The following is a 19987-nucleotide window of genomic DNA, read 5'->3' on the forward strand; positions in this document are numbered from 1 at the left end:
GGGGAGGATTTTCAGCATTTTAGTTACTGTATTTACAAACAAGAAAGAGCATTTTGCTCACATTACTAACATGATCCATGATTTATACAAAGATCTTGCTCAGAGATCTTTAAATCACCAATAACTCAAGACCATTTTCCACTCACCTGGTGGCTCTGTTAAATGGATCTGAATTACTGTAATCAGACTGGCATCAAAATTAGGGGGTTCTGCACCTTTCAGTGGGAGTTTGGGCTGCAGGAGACTCTGCTCTCTTGTCCTGGTGTCAGATGGCAGAGCAGAGTTGGGAAGGGGATGTGGGATGGGTTTGTGGTGCCCACCTTGGGCATTGCACATGGGCACACTGGAAGGTCGAGATCCCTGCTGAGGAGTGAAGCCCTGGCTGCAGGACTGCACAGGAACACGGGTTAAGGACAGATCTTCTGCATCATGAAACCCCATCCCCAGCTACATCATGTGGGTTGTATAATCCTCTCCCTGAGAATAACTCCTATAGTGGATATTTTTGCCCCCAACAAGGGTAGAGAATGATGCAGCTGACTACATCTTATCAGAAGGCTAATTAATTACTTTATTATACTATATTACTCTATACTATATTATATTACATCTAAACTGAATCTGCCAATCACTCAACTGTACAGAATCTCATGACTGTCCCAACAGTCCTGACACACACACTCTTGGCCCTGACAGGCCAGGGAAACAAAACAACATCACTTTGGATAAACAATCACCACATTGCATTCTGCTTTGGCACAAACACAGGCACAACAAATGAGATATGAATTGTTTTTCCTTACTCTAAGGTTCAGAGAACGTGAAACCCAGAAATATTCTTGGGTTGAATTGTGCCTTGCTCTTCTCTGTGAAGAGAAATGTGGCGACAAACCACAGGTTTCTTACAGCTTTCCACATCTCCTTCGGGTTTGATGTGGGGAGGGATGACTAGTGGGTTAGCTGGTGTAAAATTTTCTGGGTCTCCCAGGAGGCTGGGGGAGAATAGAGCCAGGGAAAGTATTAGTGCAAATCCTTCTCCACACCTTCTGGGGGCATCTGGAGCCCAAAGCACTCCAGGGGAGGGCAGCCGGGGAGGAGGGCCTGACCCTGCAGTCACTGCCATGCCTGTGGGGCAGAGCCATCTCACCCTTTGCCTGCTCTGTCCTAGGAGAGTGCAGCTGCCACGAAGGGTACGCGCCGGACCCCGTGCACCGGCACCTGTGTGTGCGCAGTGACTGGGGACACAGCGAGGGGTGAGTGGGGACACGGGGCTGGGGGGCCCTGCCCTGGCCTTGGCTTGCGGCATCTCGCCCTGACCGACAGGGCGGGGCCTGGTTAGAAATGGGCAAACTTTGCTGGATTTCTCCGAAGCTGCCAGCAACTAGGACCCTGCAAGTCCTTAGAGCCCCAGACGTCACCTTTTAACTGATCCCCAGACCCTGGGGAAATGTCTTCTTTTTCACATGGAAAATGGCCTCCGTTTGCGGCATCTCGCTCTGACCAACAGGGCAGCGCCTGGTTAGAAATGGGCAAACTTTGCTGGATTTCTCCAAAACTAAAGCTTCCAGCAGGTTGGACCCTGCACGTCCTTAGAGCCCCAAAGGCCTCCTTTCAATTGATACCCAGACTCTGGGGAAATGACTCCTTTTTCCCACAAAAAATGGCCTCCGTTTGCAGCATCTCACCCTGACTGACAGAGTGGCACCTGGTTAGAAATTGGCAAACTTTGCTGGATTTCTCCAAAACTAAAGCTGCCAGCAACGAGGATCCTGCAAGGCTTTAGAGACCCAAATGCCACCAGTCCATCCTTCCTAGGAATCCCACTAATCCTCATCTCAATAACATTCCCAGCCCTCCTACTACCATCCCTGGATAACTGATGAATCACTAACTGACTCTCAACCCTCCAACTATGGTTTATTAACCTAGTTACAAAACAACTAATAATACCTCTAAACAAAAAAGGACACAAATGGGCCCTGATTTTAACATCCCTCATAATCTTCCTCCTAGCCAGACCCTGAGGAAAGGATTTTTTTTCCCATAGGAAAATGGCCCCCGTTTGAGGCCACTCGCTCTGTCTGACAGGGCGGCACCAGGTTAGAAATGGAAAAACTTTGCTGGAATTCTCTAAAAGTAAAGTTGCCAGCAACTAGGACCCTGCAAGTCCTTAGAGCCCCAAAGGCCACTTTTCAACTGATACCCAGACTCTGGGGAAATGACTCCTTTTTCCCATGAAATTGGCTTCTGATTGCAGCCTCGCGCCCTGTCCGATTGGGCAGTGCCAAGCATCGAAATTGGCAAACTTTTCTGTATTTCTTCAAAACTAAAGCTGCCAGCAACTAGGACCTTGCAATTCCTTAGAGCGCCAGACGTCACCTTTCAACTGATCCCCAGACCCTGAGGAAATGTCTTCTTTTTCCCATGAAATTGGCCTCTGTTTGCGGCATCTCGCCCTGACCAACAGGGCAACGCCTGGTTAGAAATCAACCTGGCACATCCCTGTGCCACTTGCCCAGCCCAGGGATGTGCTCAGCTGCTTTTGCCCTCTCTCCTGCAGGCCCTGGCCCTACACAACGCTGGAGAGGGGATATGACTTGGTCACGGGAGAGCAGGCACCAGAGAAGATACTCAGGTGAGTCACAGGAGGGTTCAGCTGGGATATTTGGGAAGGGAGAGCCATGAGGGCATCCCAGTGTGCACAATCTTTTGGTCAAATGCCAGCTCATTCTTGTGCTGGTGGCAGGACAAGTGTCATTTGGCTGTGACAGACCTGAAAGATTTGTCCATGTTGGCAAGCAGAGAAGGGTTCCCCTCTTGTCCCTTCAGCAAATGTGAAGACAGCATGTGCAGAAACTCCTCCTGGAATAAAATGAAGATTTTTCCCATCCCCATGTTCTCCTGTCACATCTCAAGTAATTTCTTTCCCTTGTGGCTTTCAGGAAAAGACAATCACTGACTTATCTCATGATGCCACCACTGCTCTGCCTTTTGAGCAGGCAGTGGAGGGCCACCATGCCCTGTGGTCACTCTGCTCCTTGTGATTTATTTTTCCTTCGTCCAGGTCCACCTACAGCTTGGGTCAAGGGCTGTGGCTGCCAGTCAGTAAGAGCTTCGTGGTGCCCCCTGTGGAGCTTTCCATCAACCCCCTTGCCAGCTGCAAGACTGATGTTCTGGTGACTGAAGATCCAGCAGATGTCAGGTAGGAAGCAGATTTCTCGTTTTCTTCATGCCTGAGTGCCTACACTGCTCTTTAAATTGTTATTGAGGATGTAGTAATTTCTGTGATGATAAGTTTGATTCATTTCCTTCCAATAAGAAATCTGATGTGATTGCTCTCCAGGCTCTTTGGGCTGATGGGTCTAGGCCAGGCCTGAGTGTGTAACTCTGAAATCTGCCAGTACAGGCAGGTGAATTGGTAGGAACCTGTGGCAAGGTAATTTGAGAGTGGCTTAAATGTAATGTTAGATTGCAGTGCTTAAATGGATGCATTTACTGGGATGGAGGGGCTGTCATCTTTCTGAAACTCATACCCATATCACATCTACCTGGCATTGATATCTGCTGGGATGTTCATGAAGGGTGAAAGGCCATGTTGCTCATCCAATAATTACACAATTAGAGGGGTTATTTTCCCTTTTTGGAGTTCAGTGAATGCCTGGGCATTTTGCTGATCACCTTGGTGGTGGTTACGCTCTTTGGTCTGGTTTACAAGGGTTTAACTGTAAATTATAAGGGTTTCATTCTGAAGGTATTTAGTGTGTATTGCCCTCTCTCCCATTAAATTAAGATTGAGCATGTGACTGCTGGGTGCCAGGGAGATTTTTTGTTCCATCCCTCCCTCCTTCCCTCCCTTCCTTCTTGCTGCTTTCTCCTGTTGACTCCAGACACAATTTCCTGACTTGAAAATCCTTGCTTGTATTATGAATCATCTCCCTGGGCACCAGCAGGATCCTTGCGTCCCCCAGCCCCTTCTGTCTTGTATTTCCCCAAAGTGATGAGGAATGGATTTCCATTCTTCTGTCCCATCATCTTGGCAGGGCTGTAGTTGAAGCAAGTGCCTACAAAAGCTATGGTAGAGCCAGGACTGGCATCCAAGGTGTCCTCACTTCCAAGTGTGTGTGGTTTTGTTGCTAATTAGTGCTTGTTCCCTTTTCCTGTGAAAAGAGACAGTGGTACATATCCATCACAGTTTGGCTCTTTTAGGCCCATTGCTTTTCTTGTCTGCAACAACTTCTGCTTTTCATTTGAGAAAGGAAGGGGTTTATGCTAACATTTTCCAAGCCAAAGTGCCAAGAGAACATTATTTATTTCTTTCCTCTTCACATCTTCATTAAAAGTGCCTCAGTGAAGGTAGAGGCTCAGAAGCTTGTTTTCTGCTCCAGTGCAGTAATTGTCTCTGGGCACTGCTCCTTGTGGAAAAGTCTCTGTTGGGATGGATGAATGCCAAGCAGGAGGAGGGGAGGCTTTGGCACAAAGCTGTTGCCTGCTCCCCTCATAAATGCAACCTGAACTGAGAATTCCAGGTATAAATATTGGAGTGGCTCAGGTAGAATATGGGAGGTGTGAGTTCATGGCACTTGTATCTTACATGCAGGAGTTGCTGAATTATTAAAACTTTAATAAACGCAATAATAAATATTTGATGTTGAATTATGGAAGGTTTCGCAGATACAGTGAGAAGTGAAAAGCAATCTATTATTTCTACATTAGAACTGAAACACTTCTCAAACGAGAAGCAGCAAGCTTGGGATCCTCGTCACCCCAGGGTGGGTGGAACACTCTTCTGAGGTTCTTGGGTGCTTTCATGCAATGACACAGATATTTTCAGAGCTGCTTATCTTGCAGCCTCTTTGCTTTATCTCTGGACTCACTCAAGGAGCTTCTCAGGGGAGTTTTGGTGGTTCAGATGTTCAGGTGGTGATCCAGCATGTCAGGTGGTCCAAGGTGTAGGGTTCAAACATAGCCATCCCTCTCTCTGCCTGAATGGGTTTCCTGCCTTTGGGACTGTGGCAGCACAGCTGTCCTTCCATGCTGGGAGCTCCTGCCGGTGAATCACAGAATTATTTGGGTTAGAAAAGGCCTCAAGGATTGAACCCAGCCTGTGACCCATCCTCACCTTGTCACCAAGACCACTGCAATGAGCACCAAGCTCACTTTTTGAATATTTCCAGGGATGAGAATTCCACCACCTCCCTGGGCAGCCCTTTCCAATGCTTGACAGCCCTTTTCCAATAAAGAAACTCTTCTGAACCTGCAGTGCTTGGGCTTTAATACAGCCCCATCTCCATGCCACAGAGCAGACCCTGGGCTGTGTTCCACCAGCTGCAGCACAGATGTGCCCCATTTGCTGTCCTGTGTCACTGTGATGGTGGCTCAGTGCTCTGTTCCTCCTGTGTCTGTAATAACGAGCGTGCTGCATTCCTGCAGACCTTTCATTAGTCTGACACCTTTGGCTCTGGGGTCACTTGTCTTGAAGAGCTTAATGGAGGGAAATGGCAGAAAGCCTGCTTTGGAGAAAACAAGTGATGAAGTCTTTACAACTCAACGGGTTAAAGGTTCAAATGTGGTCTTGTGTTTTTATGAAGATGTTTGAGATGCAGGGGGACAGGTGAGGTTTGGCCTTTCAGCAGCTCTCTGGGGAAATGCTGCTTCCAATGCTGTTCTCTGTGTGTTTCACTGCTGGGCAATGCAACAAGCTGTACTTTGGTGGATGGGAATGAAGGGCCCAAACCTTCCCCTGCTGCAGCCAAATCATGAGAGAAAATTCCAGAAAACAGGAGCCAACAGGATTTGTGCAAACATCCCCCTCAGGATGCTCCAGGGGCTTCAGGGACAGGACACAGCAGTGTGCAAAACTTGGTGCTGGAGGTTTTAGGGCTGTGCATCATAAATTAGGAATGAGAGTGCTTAGAGTTAATGAAACTTGCATATATAATTTATCAGTGACCATATTGAGCATCCCTTCCTCTACCCCAGAGTCTGATCCTGTGCACAAGGATGGCATCAGTCACAGCCTGGGACTGTGACAGCCACGTTCACGGTGACGTCTTTGCTCAGATGAGCTTGGCCAGCAGTGCTGCAGGGCTGTCCCCACAGCCTGGGCTGTCCTGGCTGGGCAGACTGTCCTTGCAGTCTGTCCTGCATCCCCTGCCAGGACAAGAAATACATCCCAGTCCCACCTTGTCTTGCTTGTTTTCAAGACCCCTCTTTGTTTCCCTTCCCATCTCTTTCTCTTTTCTGTATTTCTCCCATAACCTGGTGTTAAACACAGTAGTCTAAAAATTTTGTTAAACAAATTACTGTTAGGTGTTCAATCCTTCTGCTGGCCTTCCCTGGACACCTTGCCATCTCTGTCTGAGCCTTTGCAAGGTGCAGCTTGCAGGAATTGCTGTAATTGTGGCAGTGTATAGGAAGGACCCACAGCCCCCAGCTCCTGCTGCCCCAGCACGGAGCATCCCTGCAGGGATAATGAAAGCATCCCTGCAAGGGATAATAAAAATATCCCTGCAGGGCATAATAAAAACATCTCTGCAGGTGATAATGAAAGCATCCCTTGGGGCACACACAGAGCTGTGGGGGACCAAGAGGAGAGGCAGCCCTGGGGGCAGAGCAGGGCGCTGGCAGACTCCCAGTGGTCACGGTTCAGTGTGCCACCCGCTCTGCAGAAAAGTTGATAATTTCTGTTGAGCAGCCATAAATCAGAGGCACGAGCCTCAGCTGCTGCCTGACATGACATACAGCTCTATCGTTATGGCAACCATAGAAACAAATAAAAGCCTTGCCTTCGCTTGACAAGCCTTTGAGATGTCCTGATGGAGAGACAAGTGTTCAGCAGCAGAATGAATTCTCTTGAACTCGCTGTCGATTTATCTTCATTTTGCTCCCAAGTGTGCCCCTTTGCTCTCTGAATTCTTTGCCAAAGTACAATCAACTGGATTTTTTATTTCTGCTTTTTCCTTATTTGTTTGTTATTTTTATTTTCAGTTCTCTCAGAGGCAGAACACTCTGCTCCCCCTCTCTGTGCCCTCAGAGTCCTGTCTTCTGTCAAGGATGGGAGCCTGGCTTTTTCTCCCTGCCCATGGCATTCACCAGCTCAGCCATGCTGTGCTCTTGCAGCCTCACTGCTGCCCCAGCCTTACACTCATTTTGAGTGGTATTTTGAAGGGGTTTTGCAGTGATTTGGGCACTTGTGATTTTGCAAGTCAGTGGTGATCACTGTGGTGTGAGGCTCCCTGGGAGTGGAGGAGGATGAAACATGATGTGGATGAGGAAGGCAAAGGGTATCTGGAGAGTGTGGAAACAGCTTTGCTGTCCCTGCTGTCTGCAGCAGCAAAACTCACCTGTCTGTGCCTTAACCTCCTTGCTGGTCTGCAGGAGCACAGATGAATGGGTGCAGCTGCAGGTGAGCATCCCTCAAGGTCAGGAGGTTTGTGTGGGGTGGGATGGCATGCAGGCAGAGGGCACCCTGCCAGCTCTTCTTGCCATTTGTGCAGGGGATACCATAGGAAATTGGTCTTTTTTCCCTTATTTTCTTTCTGCTGCCCCGCCTAGAGCAGAACAGGGTGTGATTTCCGGGTGCTCAGTGCCATGGGGACCCTCAGCCAGGAGGCTGGGGCAGAGGAGAAGCCCCTTTTGCAGGCTGTTCCTGATCAGGGGTCTGTGGCTCTCCTGCAGAGCCTCCTGCTCCGTTGGGGCCAATAAAAAGGTGTGAGTGGCTGCAGTCCATGGCCATGATGAATGGACAGCTTTGCATGGTGGAGCAAATTGATCATTGCATCAGCAGGCACAACTCACTCATTTCTGCAGATAGGGCAATCCATTACTGTGCACATCACAGAGACACCCTCATCCCCACAGATAACACCCTTGGGCTCTGGCCTGCACTTCTACCACCCCAAGACACTGTTGTCTCTCAGAAAGTGGTGGAGAAGCATCTTTTGGTGCTTAACACTGGTATGGAGGCAGCCTTTTGCCTCATCCTGTGGGGAGGAGGGACAGATGCTTTACAGAGAGGCAGCCATCAGCCCCTGTCCTGCAGCTGTCAGCTGAGCTCTGTCCTGGCTGCTTACCAGGATTTTTCCTCCTCCCTGCCTCCCTCTGTGATTTATGAGAGCAGGTTAGAGGAGTCATGTACGTCTCACTTGGCCACGGGGGGACTAAATGGAGATGTAATCTTGCAGCAGCCATCAAGGGGTGAGCAGCAAAATAGGAGAATTAGGGAAGGGGTGTGATGGGGATAGAAGGGAACCTCCCCCCCAAAAATGGAACTGAAATCACCCAGGAATTTCACCAGAATTGAAACATGGATCAATCCAGCATCTCTGGGACAGTGCAGGAGTTTTACTGCCCTCAAGCTGTCTCCTCCTGGTCCATCAGCCCTTGGCATCCTTCATGCCCACAATCCAGGGAACATTTCAGCCTGCCCTCAGACCAGGCTTTTAGTAACTCCTGCTGCAATAATGCTGAGCTCCACTCTCTGTGCTCTGCTGTGTGAACTCACTGCGTTTTTGAGGTCTTAATGCTGAGCCGTAAAACTGCACAGAAAATGATCAAACCTCTTAGGGACAGGGGATGTAAATTTGAGCCTGGCTCGTGGGCAAATCCTTCACAGGGAGCACCAGCTACAAGTTTGGCAGCTGAGTGGTTGCAGTTCCTCTTGTCCGTGGTGCTGCAGAGCCCAGGAGGGAAAAAACCCCAGCGAGTGAACAGATTTTGTTTATATGTTTATTGAGACAATTAAAAATACCCCACACTTGCCAAATCTGCAAACGCTGTCTCACACCCAGAATGATTCCCTTTGATGTCTCTGGGATCTCCTGCCACAGAGAAGGGTTTGGCACTGGGCTCTGCAGCTTCTCCACATTCTCCATATGGATGTGCTGCTGTAGCTGTGTGTCCATCCACCCGTCCATGCAGGATCCTGCCAGGGCTGAGACAAGCACTGAGGGTTTGGAGGGGGAGGCTGGGCTCTAACACGCTCTGAATGCTTAGCAAAAAGGGTGATGCAAGGTAGCAAAATCAGACCCTGGGTTCCTGTGTTGAAAGGTGTTTTTCCCTCCCTGTTTGATGTTGTTATTTGTTTTTATGTCGCTGCCTTTGCTTTCTGTTAACCAGCGGCTGGAGTGTGCTTTGTAGCTGCCTGTTCAAAGCACAGCCCCCTGGCCTCTCTCTTTATACAGACTCTCTCTACTATTTTTCCTGAATTACAATTTTTTTTACCCCTATTTGAGTTTTATTACCTTTGCTTTTGTTTGCATTTCCTGCCTGAGAAAGGGACTAGAACGTTTGCAGGAAGAAGGACCAGGCAGCTCCTGCTGGGATGATGCCTAGGTGGGACAGTGACACTGAGAAATGCCTTTTATTCAGTTATTTGTTAACACAAATCAGTGGAAAGAACTGGCACTATCCAGAAACCAGTTCTGATGAGATTTCATTTGCCTAAAACCTGCCCAATGTGGACGGGACCTATTACTGTGCTTGAGTGGGTCGCTGCTGGTGAGAGAGAGACGGTGAATCTTGTTTCTTGATTAGAAGGCTGATTTATTAAGATATTATATATAATACATTATTACTATACTAATAGAATAAAGAGAGAGGTTTGCAGAGCTGCTAGGCTAGTCTAAGAATAGATAGAAAGAATTTACAACAAAGTTGTGCCTAAGGACTGAGTCTCTGGCTTACACTTTGTGATTGGCCCTTAATTATAAACAAGAAGCATGAGCTAATCAAGGTGCATCCCATTACATTCCACAGCAGCTGATAATAATTGTTTACCTTGTCTTCTGAGGCCTCTGGCTTCCAGAAGACACAGAAATCCGAAAGAAAGGATTTCTGTGAAGAAATGTCTGCGACAGGGACCTACTCTTCCTTTCCTGTTTTTATTTCCTGTAACGATTGCTGCATCACTTCAACCAAAGGACAAAACTAATAAAATTCAGTGGAGCCAAAATGTTTCCTGGGAGTGTGCCAGGAACCTGTGACAGGCTGCACAGCCAGGGAGGAGAAACCACCTCTGTGGAGACGACAGGAATGGAGATGGACACAAGCAGGGCAGCTTTGTCCTTCTTTTAGGGCATTGCAAGAAGATGCTGTCCCTTGCAGGCTTGGGAAGGGCTCTTGGAAAGGGCTGGGGACTCAGGGAGAGTCCCAGACTCCCTTTTTTCCTGGTAAAGCCAAGATATGGTGCACTTGGAAGTGAGACCTCCAGGTTGATTTTTATAGGGATTTATTAATTGTTAAAGCAAATAGGGGATGCAGGTGCTGCTGCAGAGGAACATGGTCTCACTGAGATGACAGGAATGGAGATGGACACAAGCAGGGCAGCTTTGTCCTTCTTTTAGGGCACTGCAAGAAGATACTGTCCCTTGCAGGCTTGGGAAGGGCTCTTGGAAAGGGCTGGGGGCTCAGGGAGAGTCCCACATTCCTTTTTGCCAGGATATGGTACACCAGGATATGGAAGAGAGACCTCCAGGTTGATTTTTATGGGGATTTATTAATTGCTAAAGGCAAAAAGGGGATGCAGGTGCTGCTGCAGAGGAACATGGTCTCACTGTGGAGGGATGAGGGACAGCAGCTCAGGCCGAGGGGCAAAGCTCCTGTTTGATTTTCACCCCAGGGCTGGGTACAGCCAGTGACCCATGGCTGTGCTCCATGAAGACAAGTGAAGTTAATGAGTTTCAGCTCCTGCTGCCCTCCAGAGATTTTCCCCACTCCAGGATGTCACCCTGCCTCTTGGGGTGATTTATTAGGAAAAAAATGCCCTTTGTGACTTTAGTGCAGCACTTTCCAGGCAGCTCAGAGTAACTTTGCTCATGCTGTGCTGCTCCTTCTCATTCACATTTTCCACATGCAGGAGAGAGGCTCTGCAGACCCTGCCTGGCCCTCTCACCTCCAGACAAAGGAGCAAAAACAGCTCAAAATTGAGTTTAGAAGCAGCAAGAAGTTCAATTCGTGGCTTACAGGCAATTCCAGTGTTGCACAGGGCAGGAATGGTGTGTCCTGTGTGGCCTTGCCCACTGGCTCACAAAACCTTTTCATTCTTTGTCAAGGTGGGTCAGACTGAAAATCCACTGCCCTTTGCCTCCACTCTGCACAGGTTTTGTATCATTCCCCTTCTGCTCTGTGCATTTGGTCTCTTTTTCTGATTTAGATGTTTTGAGTTCTTGTCAGAGCTTTTTCCAGTCTCCTCTGCTGACAGCAGAGCCAAAAGCAAAATCTTCCTTGACTTTTTCCTGCTGCTCATGTTTCAGTCCCAGCAATCTGGGGGGTGGTCATGCTTTCCCAGGCACTTTGATGGGAAACTTAACTGTGTTAAGCAAAATATTGTTTTCAGGGACTAAATCAAAGAGCAGTGCAAAGCTGGAGAGGTTTGGAAGAAGGGCTGGGGAGTGAGCGGGGGGAAAATAACATCAAGAAAATTAGGTGAAGCCTTGCAAAAAAATAATCCCATCTTGGGAATTGCCCTGCTTTCACTGCCTGAAGAATTACCGTGCCATAATCAATTCAGCTCTTGATGTTTCCTGCGGTGTTTTTGATATTATGAGATGTTATTGACTGCAACCAAGTGCCTTTTATCAAAAGTTAGATGGGTGCAGTTGGGGACCCTCTGCTGCAGGCTGTGCCACGCTCAGGGCTGGACTCCAGCAGTGCTGATCTGAGGGCAGTGCTGGGCAGGAGGGATGGGGATGGAGCACAGGCTGTGTGTGACCCATCCAGGGCCTGTTTCATCTCCAGCACAGGGAACAGAAGGGGCTCACATGGAGCAGGCTGCAGGGGAGCCCTACAGTGGATAAAGAGCCCCCAGTTGCACTGGGACACTGTGGGATCGTCAAGGTTCCCCAGATGGAGGAGGAATGAAGGAATCTGACTCCATGTTCTTAGAAGGCTAATTTATTATTATGTTATGTTGTGTTATATTAATATATATATATATAGATAGATAGATAGATATAGATATATACATAGAATATATATAGTTCTTAGAAGTTATTATATTCTATATATAGAATATATATAGTTCTTAGTTCTTATAGTTCTTATATATATAGTTCTTAGAAGGCTAATTTATTATTATATTGTATTATATTATATTATATTATATTGTATTATATTATATTGTAATGTATTATATTATATTATATTATATTATATTATATTATATTATATTGTATTATATTATATTATATTATATTATATTATATTATATTATATTATATATTTTATAGAAAATATATTTATATTATATATAAATATATATATTGTGTATGTATATTGTATATATACAATATATATACAATATATATTGTGTATATATATACACAAGTATATATACAAGTATATGTACTTGTAGTATATATACTACAAGTATAGTATATTATATTTAATATAATATACTAAACTATACTAAAGAATAGAGAAAGGATACAGCCAGAAGGCTAAAAGATAAGAATAAAAAACTCATGACTCTCTCTCATGAGTCTGACACAGCCTGACCATGATTGGTCATAAGTTAAAACAATTCCCATGAAACCAATCAAAATGACCAGTTGGTAAACAATTCCAAAGCAGCAAAACACAGGAGAAGCAATCAGATAATTATTGTTTTCATTTTTCTCTGAGGCTTCTCAACTTCTTCTCTCAGGAGAAGAAATTGTAGGGAAGGGATTTTTCGGAAAATGTGACGGTGACAGGACACGTTCAGGAGTGTTGGCTCAGCAGCTGGATGAGTTTTGTGGGAGAACTTACCCCTGCCTCCTGCAAAGAGGAGGTCTGGGCAGTGCACAGCAGAGTTCACCCCAGGTGTCACAGGGCTGGAGAGCTGCATGCAAGATGATATTTCACTGTAGGTGCAAGGCAGAGCTGTCCTCTGTCAGTGCCAGGCTGGGGAGGGTCCCCTGCTGCTGCTGTCCCTCCTGTCCCCCTGTCCCCGCGCTCCACATCCATCCCAGCCCTGCCACGGGGCTCTCTCCCAGTAGCAGCCTATGGGGAGCTGTGCAGAACCCAGCAGCACACAATTAAACCCCAGCTAATACTTCAACACTCCCCTGCTCCTGCCCAGGGCTTAGAGTGACACAAATGAAGCAGCTGAGCATTAAGGCAGGATGCTGTGTAAATATGCACTGAGCTTTTGCAGAGAGAAGTCTCTTCATTCTTTTGAGTCCACATTTCCTTTATTTATTTATTTTTTTAAATTTCTTTCTTTATTTTTTTTAATCAGTGTGTATCAAACACAGACAGGCCAGAGCTGGAGGTGTTCGTTCTGACTGTGGGTGCTCTAGATTTGGACTATGGGTTCTCTGTTCTCTGGAGAAATTTTAAAATTGTTATGATAAAGTTGTGATTGAATAGATAAATGGCTCATCAACTGATGGAATCACAGAAAGACAGGGTGGTTTGGGCTGGAAGGAACCTCAAAGATCATCTTGTCCAACCCCCCTGCCCACGGTGGCTCACACTCCAACCCCTTCCACTCTCTTGCCTGGGTGCTGGGAGCTGAATCCAAGGGGAAGGAACACTCCTGGGTTTGTGTTGATTCACCTCAGTACCAGATCAGGGAGTTAAAATAGTTTTTTTTGGGGTTAAAACCCTTTTTTGTTTTTTTGCCTGAACACAGCTGATAAGTGATACTGATAGAGGAATAGCATTGGCAATATTATTGACCTAAAGGGCTTTTCATGACTTTTCAGGGAGAGTTACAGGATCCCTTCTTCCTGGTAAAACTGGGATATGCATCACAGGCAATTCATTATAAATGGAAGCCTCCTTTTTTTTACAGAATCATAAAATACCAAGTTGGAAGTGGACCCCGAGGAATTATTGAAGCTTGCTTTATATAAAGGGGAAAGAAAAGGAGCTTTTAGTATGGAAAACTTCACTGCAGTAAAAATAGCACCTGGCTTGCTTAAAAAAGCACAAGTGGGCAGCAGATGGGCTTGGAAGCAGCAGGGGTGGCTGAGTGTGGGGGACACCACCTGTAATTGGGGAGCAGCAATGCAAATCTGCTGCTTTCCAGGGTGGAACAGAAACTGCAGAAATTCCTGCCTCAGAATGGGAGGGATGGGAGGCTGCTGGACATTGTCCTCCATCTGTCCCTGTCTCTTGGTGCCATTCCAGATGTGCAGCTGTGGGTGACAGGACATGCAGGGAGCTGGGAGCCTTCCCACAGATACTCCAACCACCTCTCCTACACACACATATCTTTAAAGCCCTGAATCACCAGGTCAGGCAGAGCATTCCCAGAATAGCCCAAACAATCTCATTTTTGGGGAGGGGGTGTCTTTGGCTGTGCAAAGCCCAGCTGGAGGAGCTGCAGTGATGTCCCTGAGCTCTGAGCTCTGGCAGCAGCTGTGACAGCATGACCTGTGTCACTTGCTCAAATGGACTTTGAGTTTTGCAAGATTCATCCAGCCTGTCCAGGCTTTCCCAGTGGGAGCAGGGCTGGGGGAGGTTTGGGCTGGGCAGGCTGGAGTAGCTCAGAGGGAGCTGAGCTGGTTTGCAGGGCCAGCTCAGTGTCTGCATTCAGCATCCCTGCTGCAGGTCAGGCACTCACACAGGCACTGAGCAAAGCCATCAAAATAAAACCCAACAGCAAGGGCTGGGTTGTGATATTTTCTGAAAAATCCCTTTGCCAGGATTTCTTCTCCTCAAAAGAGGAGAAGACTCAGCTTCTCCTTGTTTTGCTTCTCTGGAATGTGGTCTGGAGATCATTTATTCAAAGATGTGAATTGTTTTTAATTGATGGCTGACCACAGCCAGCTGTGTCAGACTCTCTGAGTCAGTTATGAGTTTTTATTATTCATTCTTTTCCAGTCTTCTGATGTATCCTTTCTCTTTCTTTAGTATAGTTTTAAAATATAATATAATATAATATAATATAATATAATATAATATAATATAATATAATATAATATAATATAAGCCTTCTGAGAACTTGGAGTCAAATTCTCATCTCTCACCTCATCCTGGGGACCTCACAACACCACACTGGGTGACCTATTTAGGAAATCCAGGGCTCTGCTTGGACTTGGTGCTGCACAGTGCTGGCAAAGTCAGCCCCACATTTCTCAGGTGCATGAGCTCAGGGTGATGTGGCCACACCTGTGGGTGGACTCTGCCACAGGGACAGACTCCCCAGCCCAATGGAAACAGGTCTGTGCTGCTCACCCTTGCCTTGGATGCAGGAGCAGAACACCTCTGGCATCCTTCAATGGCACAGATGTGCCAAGGAACTCAGGGAGTTGAAAATCCTGCCCACCCAGGGGGTGGAATTAATGGGACAGACAGAACAAACATAGCTCTGGGGTGGGTGGCCTCACTCAGGCTCAGTTATCCTGTGACAAAATCTTTTTTTGGTAGGATTCCCTCTGGCTTGGCCAAGATGCTGTTGGCAAGGAGATGCCCTTGGCACTGGGAATGGCACTGGGCACTGCCCCACCCTGCTCTTGCTCTCTGAGCTGGGCACTGGGAGCCTCGTGGGGACAATAATCCCTCTGACTTCAACACGGACACACTTTGCTGCCAAACTCCTCCATTCTCCAGTGAGATCATTAGTGTGAAAATCAAACAGGATCAGAGCCCAAAGGGCTTGAGAAATGGTACAAAAAGCTCCCTGTCACATCTCCCATCACAACCCAAAGGCTGTTTCTGTACAGACTCTGGGCCACCTCGTGGTTTCATGTCAGTCCTTATCCACGTTGCTTTACTCATAAGTTCTGTGCACAGCTCTGTCAAGTTATCTGCTGAAGTCCAGGCAGATCAGGTACTTCTCTTTCCTTAAAAAAAGGGAAAAAAAATCTTATAACAGAAAGATAAGGGACGAATCTGATATTCTTCAAAATCAAGAGGCAGACACCGAAGGAGGGGACAGGGACCAAGTGTTACCCTTCTGTCACTTGTCCTGCCTGGGTGTGCCTGTGCATGGGATTGATCCCTGTGGGAATGTGAAACCCCTCTGCTGGGTCCATGAGCTTCACAAGCTGCCATTGGCACATCCAAGATCTTCCAGAGCTTCCACCCTGACCCCATCCCAAGGTCTCTGCTCCCCTCATTGTCCCCTCCCAATGCAGATACCCCCTGAAATCCCCCAAACAGGAGGAGTTCCCACCTTTCCTGGTGACAAAATCAATACCAATGGCTTCCATTAATATTCTGGGAATGGCAGAGAAGATTGACTGCCTCATTAGCAGGCATCGTGTGAAACTCTGACAATAATTAACAACTCAACGGTCTTATTTGCTGGCCTATCACAGAAGTATTCAATCAAAAATGTAATTTGCTCGACGCTCCCATTTACCATAAAAAGAATATTCCTTCAAAGTTTTAAATAGACTAATTAAGAGGGAAGAAATACAGGGGAAAAAAATTATTAACAGTATAGTTTTAATGGGAAATTACTGGAGCGTATTAATAATGCAATAACCATTTTTAACAGCTGTCTGTCAGTTTGTGGGCCGGGGTAATTAAATTAGTCACTAAAGGGTCACTCAAATTAGGTGCCAGAGAGCTGCACCAGGGCTAACAAAGGCACACCAGGAGAAATGCTCTGGCACAAGGAGAAGGGGGAGATGGTGGTGTTGAAGTCAGAGATCCCCAAGGATCCTGCAGAGCTGGGACAAGGAGAAGATGCTGATGTTGAAGTCAGAGATCCCCAAGGATCCTGCAGAGGTGGGACAAGGAGAAGGAGGAGATGCTGGTGTTGAAGTCAGAGATTCCCAAGTATCTTGCAGAACTGGGACAAAGAGAAGGGGGAAATGCTGGTGTTGAATTCAGAGATCCCCAAGGACCCTGCAGATGTAGGACAAGGAGAAGGGGGAGATGCTGATGTTGAAGTCAGAGATCCCCAAGGACCCTGCAGAGATGGGAATCCCTGGTCACAGAGGCAGCAGCACCTGCTTGGTTCAGGTGTACCAGGAGCAGGGCAGATCTTTGTGCTGGCAAAGGCTGGGAAATAATAATGAGGAAAAGTCTTCTGTGAGCATGATCATGGCCCAGGGTGGCCTCTGTGACATCTGCTTCAGCCTGGTGCTGCTCAGGTTTTTAATCTCTTTTCCAGAGCCAGAAGGCAGCGATGCAGGGGGGTTTTGGCAATTTCTTTCAAGGCTTTTATATTCTGCGGGTTTCAGACTTGCGTTCCCCCCTTCCTCCACCCCTTCCTCCCCTCCTGAAATGAATTGCAGTTAATTTTGGATGTTGTTGAGCCTGGAAACACATCTTTCTTGCCGCCAGCCCATTAAAAAAATATATTTACAGTTCCATAAAGCAAAGGCAGCTGCCAAGGTAACGTCCTGCTGGCTCCCTCGTGTTCCAGGAGCAGAGTAAGGATTTGGAGAGGTTGGGTTTGGATTTGCTTCTGTGAGCACAAGGAAGATTTTAAGCCCAGCAGAGAGGTTTCAACCTGAGAAAATCATTCTGTCCTGCCTGGGGAGGTCTTGTAGGGACCTGGGGTGTTGGGTTCAGGGCCAGGGGATGCTGCTGCAATTCCCTTTTCTTCATCCCTCCATCAATCAGGATGTGGATGCCTCTGGCTCTGAGCAGGAGGGGGTTACACCTTCCAGTGTGATTTTTTTTAGGTTTCACCCATTTTCTCAATTTTGTATTGAAGTAGGACCTTTTTCCATAGCATGACTGTGTGGAAAAACAATTGGCCACAAAGCAGTAATCAAACCCTAGAGGAAAACCTTCATCCATCAAAGGTACCAAGCAAAGTGGTGGTTGGGGTGTTTGGAGGGCACAGAGGTCTCTGAAACCATGACCTACATCGAGCAGAACAAGGACATAAATTTCCATATATTGGCTGTACATTTGGGCTTTTTTGGGCAACTTTCCTGCTCTTATTTTACATTTTCTCACTCTCAGGACCTGCAGGTGACAGAGAGGATGGCAAAGCCTGTGTGTTTCCCTGAGAGGTTTCGATTTTCATCAATCAACAGAAGGGTTTTTCCGTAATTCTTTCTCACATCATCTCCATTTGAAATTTAACTGTGGAGATGCCCTGATCTCTCTGAAATGCTTGGGGCTTTTTCCTGCTCTTTTTCTATCATTAAGACATGTATAGAGCTAGAAGTTGCTCCAAGTGGGTGATATGGGCAGGAAATGGCACATGGGAGTTAAATACTACCCAGTGGAAGCAGCTGTGGTTCTGATGTTGGCTCCTCACTTCAATAGGAGCATCCCAGGTGAAGGGAAATAGTAAAACCCACCAAAACCCACCAACAGAAAGAAGCCCAAACCTGTGCCTACCCTTCCTGCAGGCTGGATGGGCACTGGGGCAGAGGCAGGCCCTCCTCAGTCTCCACATGAGGGGGAATTACAAGCTGTATAGATTATTTTAATGGCCGTATTACTTCCAACTGTGCCTCCACCATCTGTTCTTCCCCAATTACAGATGCAGAAACCCAGCATGTTTCCCCATTCGGGCTGTAGAGGATGAAATACAAGCCTTGTAAAAGGCTGTATATTCTCCCAACAATGCAGTTGGCACCTGTGAAGTTTTCCTGGTGCTTCTGCCAGCTTGGGATGCTCAGCCTGGTCCCTCTGCTCTGCATCCCAGCCCATTTCCCTGTCCATGGGGGCAGAGGGAGCTGTTTAATAAAAGGGAGAGGCTGTTTTGCTACAAGATTTGTCTAAGCTGTGTGGGGCAGCTGAATTATTAAGGCTGACCAAGCATCTCAAGTGCTACAAAACTCGACAAGAACCTCTTACCTCCGGCACAGTGATAAACAGGATTGAGGCACGGTGGGAGGGAGGGAATTAAGATAGGACATCAAAGAGTGGATTCCATCAAGTAAATCATGCCATTGCTCCAGTAAAAGAGCCCCTAAATGTTTTATTAGGGATTTTCAACAACTACCAAAATTAAGATGGAAGGGATGAATTATTAAAACATAGATTAACTAAAGCAGCTGCTGAATTAAACATGAAAGGTGCTTGTCGGGAGGAGCACAGCCACTGTGTGCTGCTGCAGGCACCTCAGTGCTTCAGCCAGAGTGCTAGAAGGGTGTGCAGAGGGTGAGTGGCAGTGCTGGGAGCATGGGAGAGCCACAGGCTGCTCTGCCAGGTCAGGACTGCAGTGCCAGGGCATGGAGAGATGGCTGCAGGGTCAGCAAAGCAGGATGCCAGGTGCTGCAGAGGCTCAAAGGAGGGGGTTCTACCTGGGAGGATGCAGGGTGAAGATGTGCAAGGGGCAGCCAAGGAAATGATGCTGGTCCTTGTAGCCTGAAAAATCCTTTCTTTAGGATTTTTCCTCCTGAGAAGCTAAGAGGCCTCAGGAACAAAATGTAAACAATGATTATCTGCTGCTGTGGAATGCAACAGGTGCATCTGTGATTGGCCCATGTTGGTTGTTTCTAATTAATGGCCAATCACAGTCAGCTGGCTCAGACTCTCTGTCCCAGACACAAACCTTTGTTATCATTCTTTCTTTTTCTATTCTTAGCCAGCCTTCTGATGAAATCCTTTCTTCTATTCTTTTAGTATAGTTTTAATATAATATATATCATAAAATAATAAATCAGCCTTCTGAAACATGGAGTCAGATCCTCATCTCTTCCCTCATCCTGAGACCCCCGTGAACACGGTCTCAGGTCCTCTGTTAAATAATGCAGGGAATGCAGGTGGAAAAAGGAGATTTGCCTGAAGTACTTGAATCAGGACCTGAACTTCCTTTTCCTGTGTGTTAATCTGGTTTTACCAACTCAAAACCACCTGTGGCAGGGCAGGGACTGAGAAAATGGGACTGGGACAGGGACTGGGGATTGGCTCAGGGGTTGTGATAGGCACTGGGCAGCTGCTCCTCCACGTTTGATCTTATGGCATTGGATAAAGGTAAATGAAGGTTTTTAGGGGTCAGAGAGTCCCAGGGTGAGGGGATGAGTGAGGAGGGTTCCTGTGGCCTCAGTGCCCCTGAGACAGGACATGATTTGGGTGATGCCAACATCTGGGAACAGCTGGAACAAGGGGTCTGTCCATGCCCCTGCATAATTAGGCC

The 19987-nt window shown here is 47.1% G+C and overlaps 1 protein-coding gene across 1 annotated transcript in view; it reads left to right on the forward strand.

The window, feature by feature from the left end:
* The window catches only part of ASTN2 (astrotactin 2), a 358985-nt gene that overhangs the window by 153162 nt on the left and 185836 nt on the right, over positions 1-19987 (forward strand). The window contains exons 8-10 of the mRNA XM_058818098.1: positions 1169-1253; positions 2561-2635; positions 3065-3202. Coding sequence (XP_058674081.1) covers positions 1169-1253; positions 2561-2635; positions 3065-3202 — 298 coding nt within the window. The remainder of the gene's footprint in view (positions 1-1168; positions 1254-2560; positions 2636-3064; positions 3203-19987) is intronic.

Source organism: Ammospiza caudacuta, chromosome 21 (assembly GCF_027887145.1).
Source record: "Ammospiza caudacuta isolate bAmmCau1 chromosome 21, bAmmCau1.pri, whole genome shotgun sequence".
Taxonomy (NCBI): Eukaryota; Metazoa; Chordata; class Aves; order Passeriformes; family Passerellidae; genus Ammospiza; species Ammospiza caudacuta.